Below are 19,832 nucleotides of genomic sequence, written 5' to 3'. Positions count from 1 at the left end.
TATTTTCAGTGGCTCTGACATCTTTGTCTATTTCTTGGTTTCTTTTTTTTTCTCCTCTACATTTTTGGGCATTACAATTTGAAGAGATTTCTGACGATCAGACCTGTCTACAAGCAGCTGGCAAGGCTGCCTTTCTATGCTAAAACTGAGGAGCTAATTGGCACCATGAAAGTCTTCTGTGGGCGGGCCAACCCAACCACGGGATCTGTGGAGTGGCTGGAGGAGGATGAGCATTATGATTACCACCAGGAGATCGCAAGGTAACAAGGGTTTTTCCACAGTTGGCTGCAGCTGGGTGGGGCCCTTGATCTCAAAGCAGATGCCTTGGAATCTAGTCTGAGTGGGGAATAGGCTGTCACCCAGTGCTTCTGATCAGGGCAGGTGTTGATCACCAGCAGGTCTGCTCAGCTAGGTAGGTTTGTGTGGGAGTTAGGCAAAGTTATGCCTGTGTGGAGAGTCAGACATTTTGTGGCAGCTGTACCAGAGTCCCCGAGGATCTGTCTTGTGGACCAAAGAGGACTCAAAGTTCAGTAGTAGTAGACGAGTTTATGAAGTTTAATTATTTACTTGCGTCACTGAAATGGTGGCACATTTATCATATAGTTAAATTCTCTTTAATGGAAAAAGTGGGAAAAAATGAGGTTTTTTTTTTTTCCTTTGGAGGGATGTTTAAAAGTATGTAAGTGAGTTACTGTTGTTTAGCAATCATTAAGTGCATATAACACCGTGCTAAGGCTGTGAATATCAAAATGACAAAGATAAGGTTCTCATCCTCAAAGAACATGCAGTTTTGTGGAATAGACAGACATATAAAAAACTATGACACCATGAGATAAAAGTCAGTGGAAATGGGCACAAAAGTACATGGAAGCAGCAAGAACCAACTGGGCTGGGAGGGCGATATTTGAATGATTTCCCAAATCTAAAGAGAGGGAGATTGCTTTCTGAGCAGCAGGGATTATGTGCAAACTTCCAGATGAGCTAGTTTGAGGAATGGCTAGCAAGTCATTGTGGCTGGAGTGTGGTGCAAAATTAGGGCTATAGTGAGAGAGGATGCTGAAAAGGTAGGCAGGGGTCATGTTGTAATTGGTGGTAGCAAAATGCAGGAAGAGGAACCTGATTGTATAAGTTCTAGTTTAGCCACTTCTTAAGCTACTTGACTTCTTAACGTCAAGTAGCTTGATGTTAGCCAAGCTACTAAACTTCTCTCAGGATCAATGTAGTAATATATGCCTCATATACAGTATAACAGTATATACCTCAGTATAACAATATGTATATCTCATCATATAATACCCTTTTCTTAGGGTTATTTGATGAGTGAATGAAGTACAATGTCTGGTACAGAGTAAGGGCTCAAACACATTACTTTCTTTCTAAATATTTTGGACGTTATTTTCTGAGTGATTGAGGTGCTAAATGGGGAAGAAAAAAGATTAGGTTGCATTTTGGAACATTAACCTGAGAGCAGTGTGGAAAGTGGGTTGGAGGGTGTGAAAACCATATGGGCATTTGGGTGGATATTGCAACCCCAAGGCTGAGACAGTGGAGGTGGAGAGAGGAGGAAAAAGCTTTGAGAGAGCTTGAGTTTCGTAACTCATTGGATGCAGTGATGGAAGGAGAGAGAGAAAATGAAGTAAGCACCAAGATTTCTGGTTAGAGTGACTAGGTAGATGGAACTCTTGTTGCTTGAGAAGAACACAGGAGGAATGGGTGTTGTTGGGGTGATGAAGATTAGGTATCTGGCTTTGGACATCCAGATGGAAATGCCACTGGGCAGATAAATATGGGTCTGGAGACAGTTTGCAGTTGTTAGAGTTGAAACTGGAAGAGATTGCAGGGTTTCAGAGATTGTGTAGAATGTGAAAGGTAGAGGACTAGAGAAGGAATCCTGGAATAGCTGACGAGGCAAGACAACCAGGAGGGCATGGCCAGAGAGTAGAAAGGAAGAGAACGTTTCAGGAAGAGGGAGTGTCCAGCAGGGTCAGAGAAATCCTGGATGTTAATGACGTGAGTGAGCTGGTGGTGCTTAGGAAGAGTGATGTCAGTGGAGTCAGGGGAGTGAGTGGGTGGTGAGGCAGGGAAGATGGGGGAGTGAAAATGCCCCTTAAAAGGTGGAGAGGGGCTTCCCTGGTGGCGCAGTGGTTGCGAGTCCGCCTGCCGATGCAGGGGACACGGGTTCGTGCCCCGGTCCGGGAAGGTCCCACATGCCACAGAGCGGCTGGGCCCGTGAGCCACAGCTGCTGAGCCTGCACGTCCGGAGCCCGTGTACCGCAAAAAAAAAAAAAAAAAAAAAAAAAAAAAAAAAAAGGTGGAGAAAAGTAGAAAGGACCAGATTTCAACTAAACACTCGCAGGTGAGTTCAAATGTTAAAAACCTTGGTATGCCATTAAAAAAAAAAGAAGCCTTTGCATTTGGTGCAGTGTTCCTCAAAATGTAGAGTATGAAATACCTGTGTCACAGTTACCTGGAGCACCAGTTCAAGTGCAGATTTCCAGACTCCAGCTCCATCTTCTAGATCAGAAGCTCTTTGTGTGTATTGTGGGAATCTGCATGTAAAATAAGCTCTTCATTAATTCTGATGTTGACCCAAAGCTGGAGGTCCTCTGTTTAATGAGAGTGCCTTAACTCTCACCTGGAATTCTCAGAAAGCATCTTTGGGCTGAGCCTGTTGAGTTCTGGGGGCTTATCCTGACCCTGCCAGAGATTTTTCAAGTTTTTGAATTACTACAATAGAAAATATGGATAAGCAGCTTTCCTCCCTGTAGTTTGGTGAATGCTTCTTCGTTGTCCCTGATGACAACCAAGGGAAAGTGCCAGGCATGATACCCTTCACATATACAGCAGGCATATACTTTCCCTTTCCCCGATTCCTCTCCCCAGTGTTACATCTGTGATCATCCCAATGTACAAATGTATGCAAGATTATGTAAAGTATTGGACACATCTGAGTTGTTCCTGAGGAAAAAATCGTATGATGTACAACATGATCAGTATGCTAGGACTATGGAATTACTGTGACAGGCCTAACTATCAGCATTTTTAGTCTGAGATTCTTTACTGAAAATAAACATCTGTCTCTGAGATTTTTTTCTGCAGTACAGGAGAATGACAGCTTATAGCTCTATTAAAATAGTTTAAAATGGGCCTAGATATTTGTTCCATCTGATAAAAGAATATATTTATATATGTAAATATTCTCATATGTTGATGTTTATCATTATTAGCAGAAGTTTCTGACCTGTCTTTTTATTCTTTTAGGTCATCCTATGCTGATATGCTGCATGACAAAGACAGGGTAAGTATAGAAGGAAACTGTTATCTTTATGTGGTGTTTGAAACCTTCCATTACAAGAAGGTTAAAAACTTCCCCCAGAGGCATGATGTTAGAATGATGCAGAGAGGCAGTACGGTGTAGTGGTTGGGAAATCAGGAAGCTGGGTCCTACTTCCTGCTCTGTTATTGACTTGAGCGTGACCTTGGAGAAAACATGGGACCTCTGCAGACCTCATTTATTAGAATTTACAGTGAGTGGGCCATACTAACTGATTTCCATGATCTCTAGATAAAAATACTTTGATTACACAGTTTTACCTCGTATAGTCAGTTTGTAATTTTAAAATAAAATCTCTAGAGGTCACTGCAGACTGTATTTTGTAAAGCATATTTGGCTTTCACTGCAGAATTACATTTCAGCTTTTGTCCTTTGTTTCATCTGAGTTTTCTTTGTCTGTTTGAGTAAATGTTAACAGTTCTGGTCTTATGATGGCTAGCAACCCAGGATTTCCTTGTCTACCAGAGTGCTTGACTAGTCAGCCTCATCCAGATGGTTCAGAAATTGGGAGGCTTGAAGGAGAAGGATGCAGGGCCACACTTAAAAACTGAGCAGTGCACTGCAGAAAGATCAGGGAACATGGCAGGGCTCGTCATGAGGCTGTGTGGTGTCTCCTTGACCCAGCCCTGGTTAACTGCTCAGCTTGCCTACTTCTTGGTAACACTATGACAGAAGGACCTGCTTCAGCACCATTAGTGTGTAGGCTCCATGGGAGGGGCTAGGTGCCTCTCTAATTTTCGTCAAATATTTGAGTGCCTTTGCTGAGCTGTTGGGGAATTACAGAATGTGGAACAAATATTGTTCCCAGCTTTTGACTAATCCTTTCTAGTTTAATGGTCTTCTTGGACTCATGGGCCTGTGAGCCTCTCTGATTTTAGTGTCATCTCCAGTGAGGGTCCTTTTTGACCCAGCTTCCAGGGGATTTGGGCAAATGGCATCGTCATCCATCTGGTCAGCCAAGCCAGATGGCGCCCTTTTCCTTATCTGAGCCTGTAGTTGGTTGGTCATCAAATCCTATGGTTCTTTCAACCCCATTGCCTGCTCAGCCGTCATTTACTGGCGTTGGTCCCTCTTCTCCTTCCTCTATACAGCAGCCCAAGGGGTCTTTCTGAAATGCCCATCTGACCATGTTACTCCTCTGTTTAAAACCCTTCAGTGGCCTGTCCCTGCTTTTGAGGTAAAATTCAACCTCCTTGGTGGAATATTCCTGACTCTTCATTATTTACCTCTAACTTCTGTTCTCCCCTCCCCGGTTCTGCACATGAGGAAATGGAGTCAGAAGTTGCTGGTTAGTGGCAGAGTCAATAAAAACATATTTCTCTATGCTTTTGCATGGTGCCTCACATTTTGTTGTTTTATTTTATTTTTTTTTAGTAAGGTTTTATTTATTTATTATTTATTTATTTTTTTGGCTGCGTTGGGTCTTCGTTACTGCGTGCGAGCTTTCTCTACTTGCAGTGAGTGGGGGCTACTCTTTGTTGTGGTGCGCGGGCTTCTTATTGCAGTGGCTTTTCTTATTGTGGAGCACGGGCTCTAGGCGTGCAGGCTCAGTAGTTGTGACATGCAGGCTCGGTAGTTGTGGCTCACAGGCTCTATAGCACAGGCTCAGTAGTTGTGGCGCACGGGTTAGTTGCCCCGTGGCATGTGGGATCTTCCTGGACCAGGACTAGAACCCATGTCCCCTGCATTAACACGCAGATTCCTAACCACTGTGCCACCAGGGGAGTCCTGTTGTTGTTTTAAAACACTTCCATTATCCCATAAAATTATTTCCTGTTTGTTTGTAATCAATCCTGGTACCCAACTCCCTGGTTGCCCCTGCCTGCCAGGCAACCACTGATAGGTTTTCTGTCTCTATAGTTTTGCCTTTTCTAGAAATTTCATCTAAATGGAATGATATGATATATAGTCTTATGTGTCTTTGTCCCTTCATTCATCATTTGAGGGTCATTCATGTTGAATGTGTCAATATCCATTACTTTTTTTTTTTTTGGCCATGTTATGTAGCATGTGGGATCTTAGTTCCCCGATTGAACCCATGCCCCCTGCATTGGGAGCACAGAGTATTAACCATTGGACCTCCAGGGAAGTCCCAATATCCATTCCTTTTTATTGCTGAGTAATACTCCATTATATGGATATACCATGTTTTATCCGTTTACCAATTAACAGACATTTGGATTGTTTCCAGTTTTTGTGTATTTTGAATAGTTTTGTTGTGAACGTTCACATATAAGTCTTTGTGTGGACATGTTTTCATTTCTTTCAGAAAATGTATAAGAGGGACTTCCCTGGTGGTGCAGTGGTTAAGAGTCTGCCTACCAGTGCAGGGGACACGGGTTTGAGCCCTGGTCTGGGAAGATCCCACATGCCGCGGAGCAGCTAAGCCCGTGCGCCACAACTACTGAGCCTGCGCTCTAGAGCCCACGTGCCACAACTACTGAGCCCAAGTGCCACAACTACTGAAGCCCGTGCGCCTAGAGCCCGTGCTCCGTGACAAGAGAAACCACCGTAGTGAGAAGCCCGTGAACCGCAACAAAGAGTAGCCCCCGCTCGCCGTGACTAGAGAAAGAGCACGCACAGTGACGAAGACGCAAGGCAGCCAAAAATAAATAAATAAATTTTAAAAAAAAACAACTACAAAGTTAAATAATGTACACTTAACATATAGACCCAGCAGTTCTACTTTTTGTTTTTTTTTTTTTTTGCGGTACGCGGGCCTCTCACTGTTGTGGCCTCTCCTGTTGCGGAGCACAGGCTCCGGACGCGCAGGCTCAGCGGCCGTGGCTCACGGGCCCAGCCGCTCCGCGGCATGTGGGATCTTCCTGGACCGGGGCATGAACCCGTGTCTTCTGCATCGTCAGGCGGACTCTCAACCACTGCGCCACCAGGGAAGCCCTCTTATACATTTTTAAAATTTTTATTTATTTATTTATTTTTGGCTACCTTGGGTCTTCGTTGCTGCACGTGGGCTTTCTCTAGTTGTGGTGAGTGGGAGCTACTCTTCGTTGCGGTGCACGAGCTCTGGGTGCATGGGCTCAGTAGTTGTGGCACATGGGCTCTAGAGCGCAGGCTCAGTAGTTGTGGCGCATGGGCTTAGCTGCTCTGCAGCATGTGGGATCTTCCCGGACCAGGGCTCGAACTCGTGTCCCCTGCATTGGCAGACAGACTCTTAACCACTGTGCCACCAGGGAAGTCCCTATCTTTGTAGTTTTAATTTCCATTTTTTCTAATGGCTAATAATGTCAAACGTCGTTTCACGTGCTTATTTGCTATCCGAATACCTTTTGGTGTGGTCTAGGGTTTTGAACATTAGGTAGGACTCTTGATAGATACTACCAATTGCCTTTTAAGAGGGCTCCAATAGTAGCTTTAAAGTTGGATAATTAATTTTATTTATTTTATATACAGCAGGTTCTTATTAGTTATCTATTTTATACATATTAGTGTATACATGTCAATCCCCGTCTCCCAATTCATCCCCACACCCAGCCCCCCGCCGCTTGCCCCTCTTGGTGTCCATATGTTTGTTCTCTACATCTGTGTCTCTGTTTCTGCCCTGCAAACCGGTTCATCTGCACCATTTTTCTAGATTCAAAGTTGGATAATTAAAAAGTGATAGCTAGGGCTTCCCTGGTGGTGCCGTGGTTGAGAGTCCGCCTGCCGATGCAGGGGACACGGGTTCATGCCCCGGTCCGGGAGGATCCCGCGTGCTGCCGAGCGGCTGGGCCCGTGAGCTGTGGCCGCTGGGCCTGCGCGTCCGGAGCCTGTGCTCCGCAACGGGAGAGGCTGCAGCAGTGAGAGGTCCGCGTACAGCAAAAAAAAAAAAAAAGTGATAGCTAATTTAATGAGTGTTATTAATTTGGAACATATGCAGGCCCTGGTTTACTGTTGAGGGTGCTGCTAATTAGGGTTCTCAGGTGATCAGCTCACTGAAACTCCCAGGCCAGTTCCCAGTCCCACTCTCTTTCTTGTTACCCCACAGGTACAGCTACACAAAGAAAACTGTGCCCTCCTGCTTTTTGGGGATATAGTGTATTTGATATTCATTTTCCTAGTTCAACAATTCTAACAATTGCCATCCTGATTTTTTTAACTTTTTTTTCCTTTCATCGTGGTAAAAAGCACATAACATAAAATGACATACTGATTTTATCCAAAGCATAAATGCAGTTACTTTAGGAGTCAAATATTTCCGTGAGGCTTATTGTGAAAAATAGCAGTCCCAGGGCTTCCCTGGTGGTGCAGTGGTTAAGAATCCGCCTGCCAATGCAGGGGACACAGGTTTGTGCCCTGGTCCGGGGAAGATCCCATATGCCGCGGAGCAACTAAGCCTGTGCGCCACAACTGCTGAGCCCATGTGCAACAACTACTGGAGACTGTGCGCCTAGAGCCTGTGCTCCACAGCAAGAGAAGCTACCACAATGAGAAGCCCGCGCTCTGCAACGAAGAGTAGCCCCCGCTTGCTGCAATTAGAGAAAGCCTGCGTGCAGCAGGAAAGACCCAGCACAGCCAAAAAATAAATAAATAAAAAATAAATAATTTCTAATAAATAAATAAATAAAATAAAATTGGGTAGACAGAATACACACACACATACAAAAACATGCTGTTTAAAAAAAAAAAGAAAAAAAGGGACTTCCCTGGTGGCGCAGTGGTTAAGAACTCGCCTGCCAATGCAGGGGACACAGGTTCGAGCCCTGGTCCGAGAAGATCTCACATACCGCGGAGCAGCTAAGACCATAAGCTACAACTACTGAGCCTGCACTCTAGAGCCCACGAGCCACAACTACTAAAGCCCGTGCATCTAGAGCTCGTGCTCCACAACAAGAGAAGCCACTGCAATGATAAGCCCGGGCACTACAACGAAGAGTAGCCCCCGCTCACTGCAACTAGAGAAAGCCCACGCTCAGCAACAAAGACCCAACGCAGCCAAAGATAAATAAATAAATAAATATATTTATTAAAAAATAAATAAAGAAGCAGTACCCTGGTGTATCATCCCCCAGACAGTACCTTTTAATAGTTACCTTCAGAGGCAACCTCATTTCTTTTCTTTGAGCTGTTTTATGTTTACTTCCAGATCTAAATAACTATTATCTATTGACTTTCCACTGTGAGAGCTGAGAGTTTGGTATTCTTTCAGCTCCTCCTTCCCACTCGTTCTCTGTTTGTCCCAATGTAGTTATAATTTTTGCTAAATTGATATTCAGTGTTTCAGTAGGCAAGTCACTTAAATTCTTTGTGCCTCTGTTTTCTCATCTGTAAAATAGGGATAACGATAATACCTCCTTTTGAAGGGTTGTGATGAGGTAAACACATAAATGTTCATGTTAGTTAAGATTGTATGTTGACTTTATTAGGCATGTGTAAACACTGTTCACAGTTGAGCTATGCGATATACTTTGATTGCTTTTTCTTTCTTGAATAACTTTATTAACAATTATCTTATTTTTGCTTTGTTTTCTTTTTTTTCTTTACTTTTTGGCCACGCCTTGCTGCTTGCAGGATCTTAAGTTCCCCGACTAGGGATGGAACCCGTGCCTTCGGCAGTAAAAGCGTGGAGTCCTAACCACTGAACTGCCAGGGAATTCCCTTGCTTTGTTTTCTATGTACTCATCCTTTTATGCCCAAACTTTCTCCCAGTAGTATAATTTTCCTTTCTGAAGGAAAGGTCAAAACAATCAGCTATTCTGTCAGTTTCATCTTCTTGGAGATTGTCTCTGGGATCATTTTGCCCTGCTCCAGTCTGGACTGGGTGCCTTCTAGACCTGCTGTGTATCTGTCGTCCTGGGATTCTTGTTTATTGTCTGTAGACTTCCTTCATTCCTCTTTTTTTATTGGGTCTTCCATTTCCTGCATCCCATGTATTCCTCTTTGGTTCCCTCCCTCTTTGGTGAAGCTCATCCTTCCTCACTTTCCTGTGAGAGGGTTTGTGGGAAGTAAGGTTTTTGAGACTTGGCTTGTCCAAAAACTTCTGTATTCTATCCTCACACTTAAGGCTGGATTCTAGTTTGGAAATCACTTCAGAATTTTGACATTATCACTCCATTTTCTTTTTAAGTCTAGTACTATCTTAAAGGCTTTGATATTTTAAACTCTAGTACTATTCGTATTCTTTAAAAGAACCTTTTTGTTATAACATAGACACACAAAACAGTATAAAATGTATATGTATAGTTTAAAGAAGAATAATAAAACAAATGCTCATAGACTCACTACTCAGCTTAGGAAATGGAACATTACCATTACTTGGAATTCCTTATGTGTTCCTTGATTGCATTTGTTTTCCTCCTTCCAGAAGTTTCCACTGTCTTGAATTTTGTATCAGTTACTCTCTTGCTTTTCTTTATAGTTTTACCACCTACTACATGTCCTTAAAATATAAATTCTTAGTTTTGCCTGTTTTTGAACTTTATACAATGGAGTCATGATGTCTTTATTCTTTGTGACTTGTCTTTTTGCTCAGCATTGTTTTTGAGATTCATCCATTTTGCATGTAGCTGTAAGTTCATTCATTTTCACTGCTATACAGATTCCATTGTGTAAATACATCACTACTTACCCATTCTTCTGCTGATAGGCTTTGGCGTTGTTTCCAGCTTCCTTCTATTGTAAGTAGTGCTACCTGGAACATTCCAGTAACTGTACTCTGGTGCATATGCTTATTTTTCTCTAGGGTGTGTATACCTGGGAATGGAATTGCTGGCCATCAGCCATCAGGTGTGTCTAGCTCTATGGGTAATGTCAGATTCTTTTCCAAACTAATAGTGCCAGTTTACATTCTCATGTCTTGTGTATTAACCAATTTTTACATCTTTGACAATCTGGTTGGATTGAACTAGTCTCTCACTATAGTTTTAATTTGCATTCGCCTGATCACTGCTGAATGTGAGCTTTTTTCATTTTTCATTGGCTATTCATGTTTCCTCTTTTATGACCTAGTAATTTGTAGGAATTCTTTATATATTCTGGGTACTAACCATTTGTCAGTTACATGTATTGCTGGTCTCTTAGTTTGTGGGGTTTTTTCCACAATACAAGTTCTTAAATTTAATGTCAAATTTATCTTATATTTTCTTTATTGACTGGTGCTTTTTGTCTCAGATTTAAGAAATTCTTCCTTTTGCCAAGGGTTTAAAAGCTATTGCTGATAATACTGAATTTCAATTTTTTTTTTTTTAATAAATTTATTTATTTATTTATTTTTGGCTGCATTGGGTCTTCGTTGCTGTGTGTGGGCTTTCTCTAGTTGCAGCGAGCGGGGGCCACTCCCTGTTGCGGTGCACAGGCTTCTCATTATGGTGGCCTCTCTCACCGTGGAGCATGGGCTCTAGGCACGCGGGCTTCAGCAGTTATGGCTCACAGGCTCTAGAGCGCAGTCTCAGTAGCTGTGGCGCACGGACTTAGCTGCTCCGCGGCATGTGGGATCTTCACAGAACAGGGATTGAACCTGTGTCCCCTGCATTGGCAGGCGGATTCCCAACCACTGTGCCACCAGGGAAGCCCTCAATTGTTTTTTATTTACTGATTTGGAATCCTGTAATCTTTCTCAGTTCTCTTAATTCTAATAATTATTTGTAGGTGTTTTGGGTTTTCTTCACACTCGTCTCATATGTGATTAATAATAATTTTCTTTCTTTCTATCTAGATCTTATTTCATTTTTTCTTGCTGTAATGTGTTGGATAGACTCTCCAATATAATGTTCACTTCATCTGATTTTGGGTGAATTTATTTGCTAAAGATTGTTTTTAATATCCTTTAATCTCTTTTGTTTATTTACTTATTCGGTTGCATTGGGTCTTTGTTGCTGCACGTGGGCTTTCTCCAGTTGCGGCAAGTCGGGGCTACTCTTCATTGCGGTGCGTGGGCTTCTCATTGCGGTGGCTTCTCTTGTTGTGGAGCACGGGCTCTAGGCGCGTGGGCTTCAGTAGTTGTGGCACATGGGCTTAGTTGCTCTGTGGCATGTGGGATCTTCCCGAACCAGGGATCAAACCCATGTCCCTGCATTGGCAGGCAGATTCTTAACCACTGCGTCACCAGGGAAGTACCCTCCTGGTGGACTCTTTAATCTCTGCAGCATATATACTGATATCACCACCTCATCACCCGCCCTTCATTCCCAGTTTTTGGCTACTTGTACTTCTTTTTCTTCCTTTACCATTTTTTTCCGTTTCTTTTTTGGACTGGTCTTACCAGAGGTTCTTCAAGTTTTTAATCTTTTGAAATAACTAAATTTTATCTTCATTGATTTCTGTTTTATATTTGTTTCCTAATTCATTGATTATTGTTCTTTATTATTTTTATTCATCTACTCATTTGGAGTTTATTTTGCAGCCCTGTTTCTAATTTTTTAGGTGGATGCCTGTCTCATCTTTTGTCTTTTTTTAATGCATTTCTCTCCAAATATTGCTCTTGCCATCCCATGAGTTTTGATATATAGTTTTTAAAAAATTACTCAATTCTAGATTTTTTTTTTAATGCAGACCAAGCGCAGACCTCAGGCCCAGCAGAAATCTGCATTCTTTTTGTTTGTTTGGTTTTGTTTTTTGGCCTTGCCGTGCAGTTTGTGGAATCTCAGTTCCCTGACCAGGGATTGAACCTGGGCCATGGCAGTGAAAGCCCAGAATCTTTACCACTAGGACACCAGGGAACTCCCTAGATATTTTCTAATTCCCTTTTGCTTTAGTCTTTTACCTGTGAGTTTAAAATTTCTTAGGGTTCAAAAATCTTTTTTCTTTAGTTACATTTTTTTTTTTTTTTTTTTGCGGTATGCGGGCCTCTCACTGCTGTGGCCTCTCCTGCTGCGGAGCACAGACTCCGGATGCGCAGGCCCAGCGGCCATGGCTCACGGGCCCAGCTGCTCTGCGGCATGTGGGATCCTCCTGGACCGGGGCATGAACCCGCGTCCCCTGCATCAGCAGGCGGACTCTCAACCACTGTGCCACCAGGGAAGCCCTTGAGTTACATTTTTGTTATTGAAATTTCTAACTTGATTGTACTGTGGTCAGAGAATATTGCCCTTTTGGTACCAGTCCTGTATCAAAATATCAAAATATAGTCCTGTATTAGTTCATTTTCTACTGCATAACAAATTATCCCCAAACTTAATGGCTTAAAGAGTTATCTCACTTTTTTTTAATTAATTAATTTATTTTATTTCTGGCTGCTTTGTGTCTTTGTTGCTGTGCGTGGGCTTTCTCTAGTTGCGGCGAGCAGGGGCTACTCTTCATTGCGGTGCATGGGCTTCTTATTGTGGTGGCTTGTCTTGTTGAGCACGGGCTCTAGGCATGCAGGCTTCAGTAGTTGTGGCATGCAGGCTCAATAGTTGTGACTCTTGGGCTCTAGAGCGCAGGCTCAGTAGTTGTGGCACAGCGGGCTTAGTTGCTTCATGGCATGTGGGATCTTCCCGGACCAGGGCTCGAACCTGTGCCCCCTGCATTGGCAGGCAGATTCTTAACCACTGTGCCACCAGGGAAGTCCGTGTCTCACAGTTTTTGTGGGTCAGAAATCTGGACTCAGCTTAGCTTGAGTTCCCTGCCTCTGGGTCTCTTATAGGCTGTGATCAAGGTGTCAGCTGGTAGGGGAGTCATCTTAAGGCTCAACTCAGGTGAATCCACTTCTAGGTGTTGGCCTCTTTTTCTTCTTTAATATTTATGTATGTATGTATGTATGTATGGCTGCGTCAGGTCTTAGTTGCGGCATGTGGGATCTTCGTTGTGGCACGTGGGCTTCTCTCTAGTTGTGGCCCGTGTGCTCAGTAGTTGCAGTGCATGGGCTTAGTTGCCCCTCAGCATGTGGGATCTTAGTTCCCTGACCAGGAACCCATGTCCCCTGCATTGGAAGGTGGATTCTTAACCACTGGACCACCAGGGAAGTCCATGTTTGGCCTCTTAATATTGCTTACTGACTTGGCAAGGTCATCAGTGCATTTAAACAGATTTACATATATTTACCCCATCATTTTTAGTTATTTTCAACAGAAGGGTCAGGGTACTTAATCGGCCAAACTGTTATAGAGAAAAAAATGTGTCTGCTTAAGCTACTAAGGACCTGAACTAAAAATGAAGAAATGATTTTGTGAGAGGAAAATATTTTTTAGCCCAGGAAGCTGTATGAATTAGAGTCCAGTGAGGAGACCAAAAGCAATGTTATATATTTCAACAGAGGGAATTTAATAGAGGGAATTGGTTACACAGGTGTGGGAGGACTGGGAGGCACCAGGGTAGCCTAGTGATAGTAATTGCAGAAAGCAGTCCCCTTTCCTAGGGCTGGGGACACAAAGGGAGAAGACTGGGGTTTCCAGAACCTAGATGTGTGGAGGAGAGTTCCTGTGAGGCTAGTGCTCAGATCTCTGAGAGGAATTTCTGCTTGAGTGCTGCTGCTAGCTCTGAAGGGCCCAAGGAGAGCCCTTATGTGGGAAGGAACAAGCTTTCTCCTACCTTCCAGTCACCCTCTAGTTCCCCTGTTGTCCAGTCCTAACAGCTGGAAAGAGGAGAATGTAGTTTGCAGAGCCCTAGCCCCAGCATGTCTAAGCAGAGTATAGAAGAGTGGATGTGACGGGGAGAGACCATCGCTTAATTTAAGAGGTTGACCCAGTGCCCCTGGAGCCTCAGGAGGCCTGCCCAACTCAGCCAGTGTAAGTCACAGAGGTTATAGGGTCATGACTTACACTGCTGCTGCCAACCATGACTTCAGAACTTCGCAAAGCACTTATTTATAAAACTGGTATGAAATAACAACTGTTTCTCCCTTTTTCTTAGAATATGAAATATTACCAAGGTATCCGGGCTGCTGTGAGCAGGGTGAAGGACAAAGGACAGACGGCCTTGGTTCTTGACATTGGCACTGGCACAGGACTCTTGTCAATGATGGCTGTCACGGCTGGTGCTGACTTCTGCTATGCCATTGAGGTGAGGCACACTCTTCACATGTGTGTCCTGTGTCCTACGTGGGAAGTCCTTTGTGTCCCTTGCACTCTGCCCATCTGTTTGTTCACAGACAGGCATCCATGCCAAGCACAGGGTCAGGTTTGGAGAACACAGAGATGAATCAGACACAGTTCCTTTCTCCAGGAGCTCATTTTCTTCCCTGAAAACAGTGGTTCTCAGCCTTGGCTGCATGTCAGAATCACTGAGGAAATTTAAAAAAGCTAATGTCTAGTCAGTCGTTGTCATGTCCTCCCCCCACCTACCCTTTTTTTTTTTTTTTAAATCAGGGGTGATATTATTATTTTTATTTATTTATTTATTTATTTATTTATTTATTTATTTATGGCTGTGTTGGGTCTTTGTTTCTGTGCGAGGGCTTTCTCTAGTTGTGGCAAGCAGGGGCCACTCTTCATCGCGGTGCGCGGGCCTCTCACTATCGCGGCCTCTCTTGTTGCGGAGCACAGGCTCCAGACGCGCAGGCTCGGTAATTGTGGCTCACGGGCCACAGACCAGGGTGCGAACCCGTGTCCCCTGCATCGGCAGGCAGACTCCCAACCACTGCACCACCAGGGAAGCCCTGGAGAGGAACATTTATTCGCTGTTCTTGAACCCTTTGATCCCTCTGAGGCCTCTGCAGTGGAATTGAATTTGAGATTGAGGCTTAGACTCTGGACGAGGCTGTGAAGCTGGTACTTTAACAGCATGAGGTGGTATCCCAGTAACTGGAATAGCTCCACTGGGTGGAAGGTTCTTGCTGGTCACAGATGTCCAAGAAAAGGTTCTCAAGTCCTTCTGCACTGTCTGGGCTATGTCTGCAGGCGCTGGAGAAGAACTCTTCTGAGCATCCTCAGGAGCAGTTTCTTCCAGTACTGGCTCAGACTTTTCCTCTTGGACTTCAGACACAGGTTCTTGCTCTGGTTCTGGTTCAGGATCAGGCTCTGGTTCAGCAACAGGTTCTTCTAAATGTTCTTCTAAGTCATTGCTGACAGTTTGATCATAGAAAGTTCCAGAATCATCAGGTACCACCTCAGGTGTCTGCTGTCTTTCTTCAGGTTCCTCTACTTCTTCAGATTCTTCCTCAGGCTCAGGGACAAAGCCACCAAAGACCTCATCTTGGTATCTGAAGATATCATTGTGAACATAGAACTTATTTTCAGTAGAGCTCTCAGGAGCAAGGACAAAGGTCTGCATGAATCTCCTTAAAGCCTGGGTGTTATTAGAGAGCAAGCCCATCACCTGGACCACCACACGGTCATTCAGAGTGGCATGAGCATCAACATGACGGATCTTAGAGTGGCAATTGGTGAAGTTTTGTGACTTCACTTTCCTATGGATTTCTTTCTGTCCCTAGACTGCATCTGCTGGCTTTCCATTTGAATCCAATCCCGCATGGACATAAGAAGAGTTCTTTCCATAAAATCTGTGTAACATGTCTGGGGCCTGGTTCAGCAGTGTGTAATACTGTCTCACAAATTCTCGCCTGACCAGCAGGGGACTAGGTTTCTCCATAACCATTGCTTTGGTCGATTCAGCCTGCACGGCTGAGCGGGAGAGGAGCAAGCTCTGCTCCACAGCACGGCAAAAAACAAAAAACTCAACTAGATTTTATTATCTTTGTAAATGAAGAAACTAAGACCCATAGAGTTTAAAGATGTAAGTCCCACAGTTAATAAGTAGGAGAGCTAGACCTGGAGCTTGGTCTTTTTAGTTCCTAATATGGTGCTGACTCCACATTGGTAGCTTTGATGGCAGGGTGTGCATGTATGTGAGAGTTAGTTTTCTAGTGTGGGTGTCTGGGGTGGAGGCAGGGATGCCATTGACTGGTAAGAGGAACTCAGAGGAAGATAACTTACTTTGCAGGAAAGACAATGCATTTCATTTTGGACGTGTTGAGTATGAGAGAGACAGGTCTTGTGGCAGGAGCCAGTATATATGTGGACTGCTAATTAAAAATATAGGGTGAGAACATACTTTTCGATAGAATTGGTAGGACTGTACTCTTAGGTTTTTCCATATTTTTACATCACTTACCTGGATTTCTAATTCTCTTGCTACTCTCGCCTGTGACTCTCAGACCTCTTCCATTTGATTCTTGACATCTTATGGTGGCCTCCCAGTTTTGGTTTTAGTGACTACCTATTTGATCCTCTGTTCTTGTCTGTGGATTGCCCTGTGGTTTCAGCTCTGCCTGAGCTGCATGGCAACAGGAAAGACAGGTGCAGAAGAAAGAGTGAGAGAGAACCTGCTGGTCCCTATAGACGGAAGTCTGAACCTTGAGAGAGTTGCATATATAGTGGATTTGGGACTCACTTGCTAAAGATGTGACAGGTGAAGCTGGCAGTGTAGGAGGCTGTCCACGGAGAGAGAGTACACTGAAAAGAGCAGACCTTGGAACACACCTATGTTCAGGGGGCTGAGGGAAGAAGAGTGGCCATAAAGTCAAGTTCAGACAGACACGAAGAGACCCTAGAGGGTAGGGGCAGACTGCATAGAAATCGTGAGAAAGAGGGAGTGGTCAGTCGGTGTGGATGTTATAGAGCAGCACTGTCCGACAGAACTTTCTGATGTTGAAAATCTTCTATGGCTCTACTGGCCAGTATGCTGGTCCCTAGCCACATGTGGCTGCTGAGCACTTGAAATGTGACTAGTAGGCCTGAGGAACTGAATTTTGGAATTTTATTCAGTTTTCATTTACATTTAAATAGCTACATATGGCTACTGTATTAGCGCAGGTGTAGAAATTGAGCAGGATGAGGACTGAGAAAGCTGTGGGTTGGCAGCGAGGAGGTTATTGGTGACCCCCCTTTAGGTGATATTTTCAGGAGAGTAAGGTTGAGGAATGGATGGAATATAAGAAATCACAGACATTGACTGTAGGCTTCTCTTTTAGTACATTTGAAAAGGAAGGAATATTTAGGGAAGGTGCATTGGTTACAGTGATTTCTGTGGCAAATGCCTTGAAAACAAAGCATGGTCCTGGCTTCCTCTCTTTCTTTCTCCTTTTTAAGGGCAAAAAGAACTTTCTAGGCATCTCTAGCAGACTTCTCTTTAGGTATCATTGGCCAGAATAAGGTTAAATGCCATTTAACTTACCTCATTGACCTTAGACCAGACAGATGCACCACTTGAAAGAAGGTCAGTTCCCCAAACTGATTTGAGGGCCAGGAGAGGACACAGATTGATGTTGGGAAGTCAGCTTCAGTGTTCATTCCAGATAGTGTTTGGGGTGAGTTCTTGAGTTCTTGGTGGCTGAGGAGGAGGCTGTGAATGACAGAGCCTGAAGGGTCAGTGGAAGAGATGAATGATAAGTCAGGAGGCAGGAGGGCTGAGAGGATGGTGTGAGCTTGTGATACTTCTGGGGTGGAGGTAAACTGATAGGTGAGAACTGAGGGTTTGAGGCCCTCAAACTATGAATACATCAAAACCATCAAGCCAGAGACTAGAAATAATTTGAAACAGATTGTGAAGATTTTTTTTTCCTAGCTGAGCACATATGCATTCTTTATAGAAGAATATAGCATTTCCCTTTTGACTATAATAAAAGAAATACGTGATCACGGCAGAAAATATGGGTGATGCAGAAAAGGTCTTAGAAAAAAATGGAAATCTTGTCATCGTGACCAGGCACTTTATCATTTTCAAAAATTTCCTTTCTCTGTGTGTGGCCGCATGTGCATCTGTATGTTTTATGCAGTGACGTGGTTGGAGCTGTGCAATCTAAGTTGGGCAGGCTGGAAAGTAAGAGTTGGAGAAACTTATGTTTAGGGACATGTGAAGGGTTCAGGGAAGACTTCTGTTGGGGGGGATTTGTGCTGCCCTGGAAAGTTGGGTTTGCTTGCAGGTGGGAGTAGGGCAGGGAAAGCTCAGGCTTGCCTCCTGCACAATGAGGACATCCACGTGGCTGTAGCGTTGGTTGTGTGTGTGTATGTGTGTATCGGGTGGAGGGTGTGGGAGGGGAGTAAGGCTGGGTAAAGTAAGGTGGTCCACATTTTGGAGGGCCTCAAATACCGTAAGAAAATATAGGCTGTGTTCTGCTAGCAGTAGGGATTTGAGACAGTTTTGAGCAGGAGAGTAACCTGCTGCTCACACTTAACATCTGCTACAGTTACAGTCTCACTTTCCTCTAGAGAGCGCATACACTTCCTGTCCCAGTTCACAGATCACGGTTTTGTGAGGCAAGTCCCCTTCCTGGTTCCCTCTAGCATAGCACTGGCACCTGCCATCCTTACTAGGTAGTGCAGCCTCCTTGGGAGCCCCCTGCATCCCTCCTGTGCCTGGCATGTAATGGGAAGGCCCAGCTGCAAGTTAAACCCAGCGGAATTTCATCCTTTTGTATTCATTTCCAAGACACACATTTGGAGAAGTATTTAAGTTACATAGATGAAGTCTTGTTTATTTATCAACTGAACCCAAATCAGCCCAATGAAGTATTTTGCCTGTATCAAATGGTAACAAAGGTACATTTTGTGTATTCAGGAAGAAATTCTGTAGTGTAGGCCTCTTTTAGTACAAGTCATAGGACCAGAATCAAGGCATATCTTGGGTTTTAGGATGTTATTTAATTTATTGCTCATTTTTACTTGGGTTTTGTCTCTAATTTTTAGGTTTTCAAACCTATGGCTGATGCTGCTGTAAAGATTGTGGAGAAAAATGGCTTCAGTGATAAGATTAAGATTATCAACAAGCATTCCACTGAGGTGACCATAGGGCCAGGTAAGATCAACACATCCTGTGTCAAAAGCTTTACTTGCTCTTGTAGGAGAGAGGAAAAGGTTTATTCCAGTTTGTGGAATAGATGTACCCAGGTAATCACAGAGACTGGGGCCTCTCCATGTGCTGATCTGAAGATAAGCACTTTGCTTTTCTGTTAGTTTATTTCTCTACTAGTTAAAACAAATCAGGAATGAGTAAACCAGAGCTAATCAAGTATAAGAGTGGTGATGCAAACAAATGAAACCTTTTGCTTAAGCAAGTTGGAATTCAAAATTTATCTGAATTTTGAGTTTTATCAGATAGAAGTAAAACTAAGTTGATAGTAGAAAGAGGTTTGCTTAGTTCCGATATCCTGTCTCAGTATCCAGTGTGAGAGATTTGCCTGTGTAGCTCGGTCTCTCCAGGTTTTCAGAATATTTTTTATAGTTTAGGAATTTGAATCAGACTTCTAACATTTCACATGCCACTGATACTGGAAGAGCACAGTGGACAAGAAGCTTCTAGGGGGACTTCCCTGGTGGTACAGTGGTTAAGAATCCACCTGCCAATGCAGCGGACACAGGTTCAAGCCCTGATCCAGGAAGATCCCACATGCCACGGAGCAACTAAACCCGTGCGCAACAACTACTGAGCCTGCGCTCTAGACCCCGCGAACCACAACTACTGAGCCCGTGAGCCACAGTTACTGAGCCTGTGTGCAACAACTACTGAAGCCTGTGCACCTAGAGCCCGTGCTCCGCAACAAGTGAAGCCACTGCAATGAGAAGCCTGTGCACCGCAACGAAGAATAGCCCCCGCTTGCCACAACTAGAGAAAACCCATAACTAGAGAAAGCCTGTGTGCTTTCTCCTAT

The 19,832-nt window shown here is 43.9% G+C and overlaps 1 protein-coding gene and 1 pseudogene across 5 annotated transcripts in view; one reads left to right on the top strand and one right to left on the bottom strand.

Annotated features, from left to right (window-relative positions):
* PRMT7 (protein arginine methyltransferase 7) overlaps window positions 1-19,832 on the top strand; it is a 47,608-nt gene that overhangs the window by 3,684 nt on the left and 24,092 nt on the right. For 4 of the 5 annotated variants that reach the window (XM_019935634.3, XM_019935636.3, XM_019935635.2 and 1 more), the window contains exons 2-5: window positions 85-260; window positions 3,262-3,298; window positions 14,099-14,248; window positions 18,871-18,979. In XM_019935634.3, the coding sequence (XP_019791193.1) occupies window positions 85-260; window positions 3,262-3,298; window positions 14,099-14,248; window positions 18,871-18,979 (472 nt within the window). Of the gene's footprint in view, window positions 1-84; window positions 261-2,169; window positions 2,357-3,261; window positions 3,299-14,098; window positions 14,249-18,870; window positions 18,980-19,832 lie in introns of all 5 variants that reach the window. The other variant, XM_073796350.1, reaches the window with a different exon arrangement.
* LOC117309124 (ras GTPase-activating protein-binding protein 1 pseudogene) lies at window positions 14,415-15,795 on the bottom strand (annotated as a pseudogene).

This window comes from Tursiops truncatus, chromosome 19 (assembly GCF_011762595.2).
Source record: "Tursiops truncatus isolate mTurTru1 chromosome 19, mTurTru1.mat.Y, whole genome shotgun sequence".
Lineage (NCBI taxonomy): Eukaryota > Metazoa > Chordata > Mammalia > Artiodactyla > Delphinidae > Tursiops > Tursiops truncatus.
Note: the sequence above shows the minus strand (reverse complement) of the source record. Positions and strands in the feature narration are given on the sequence as shown.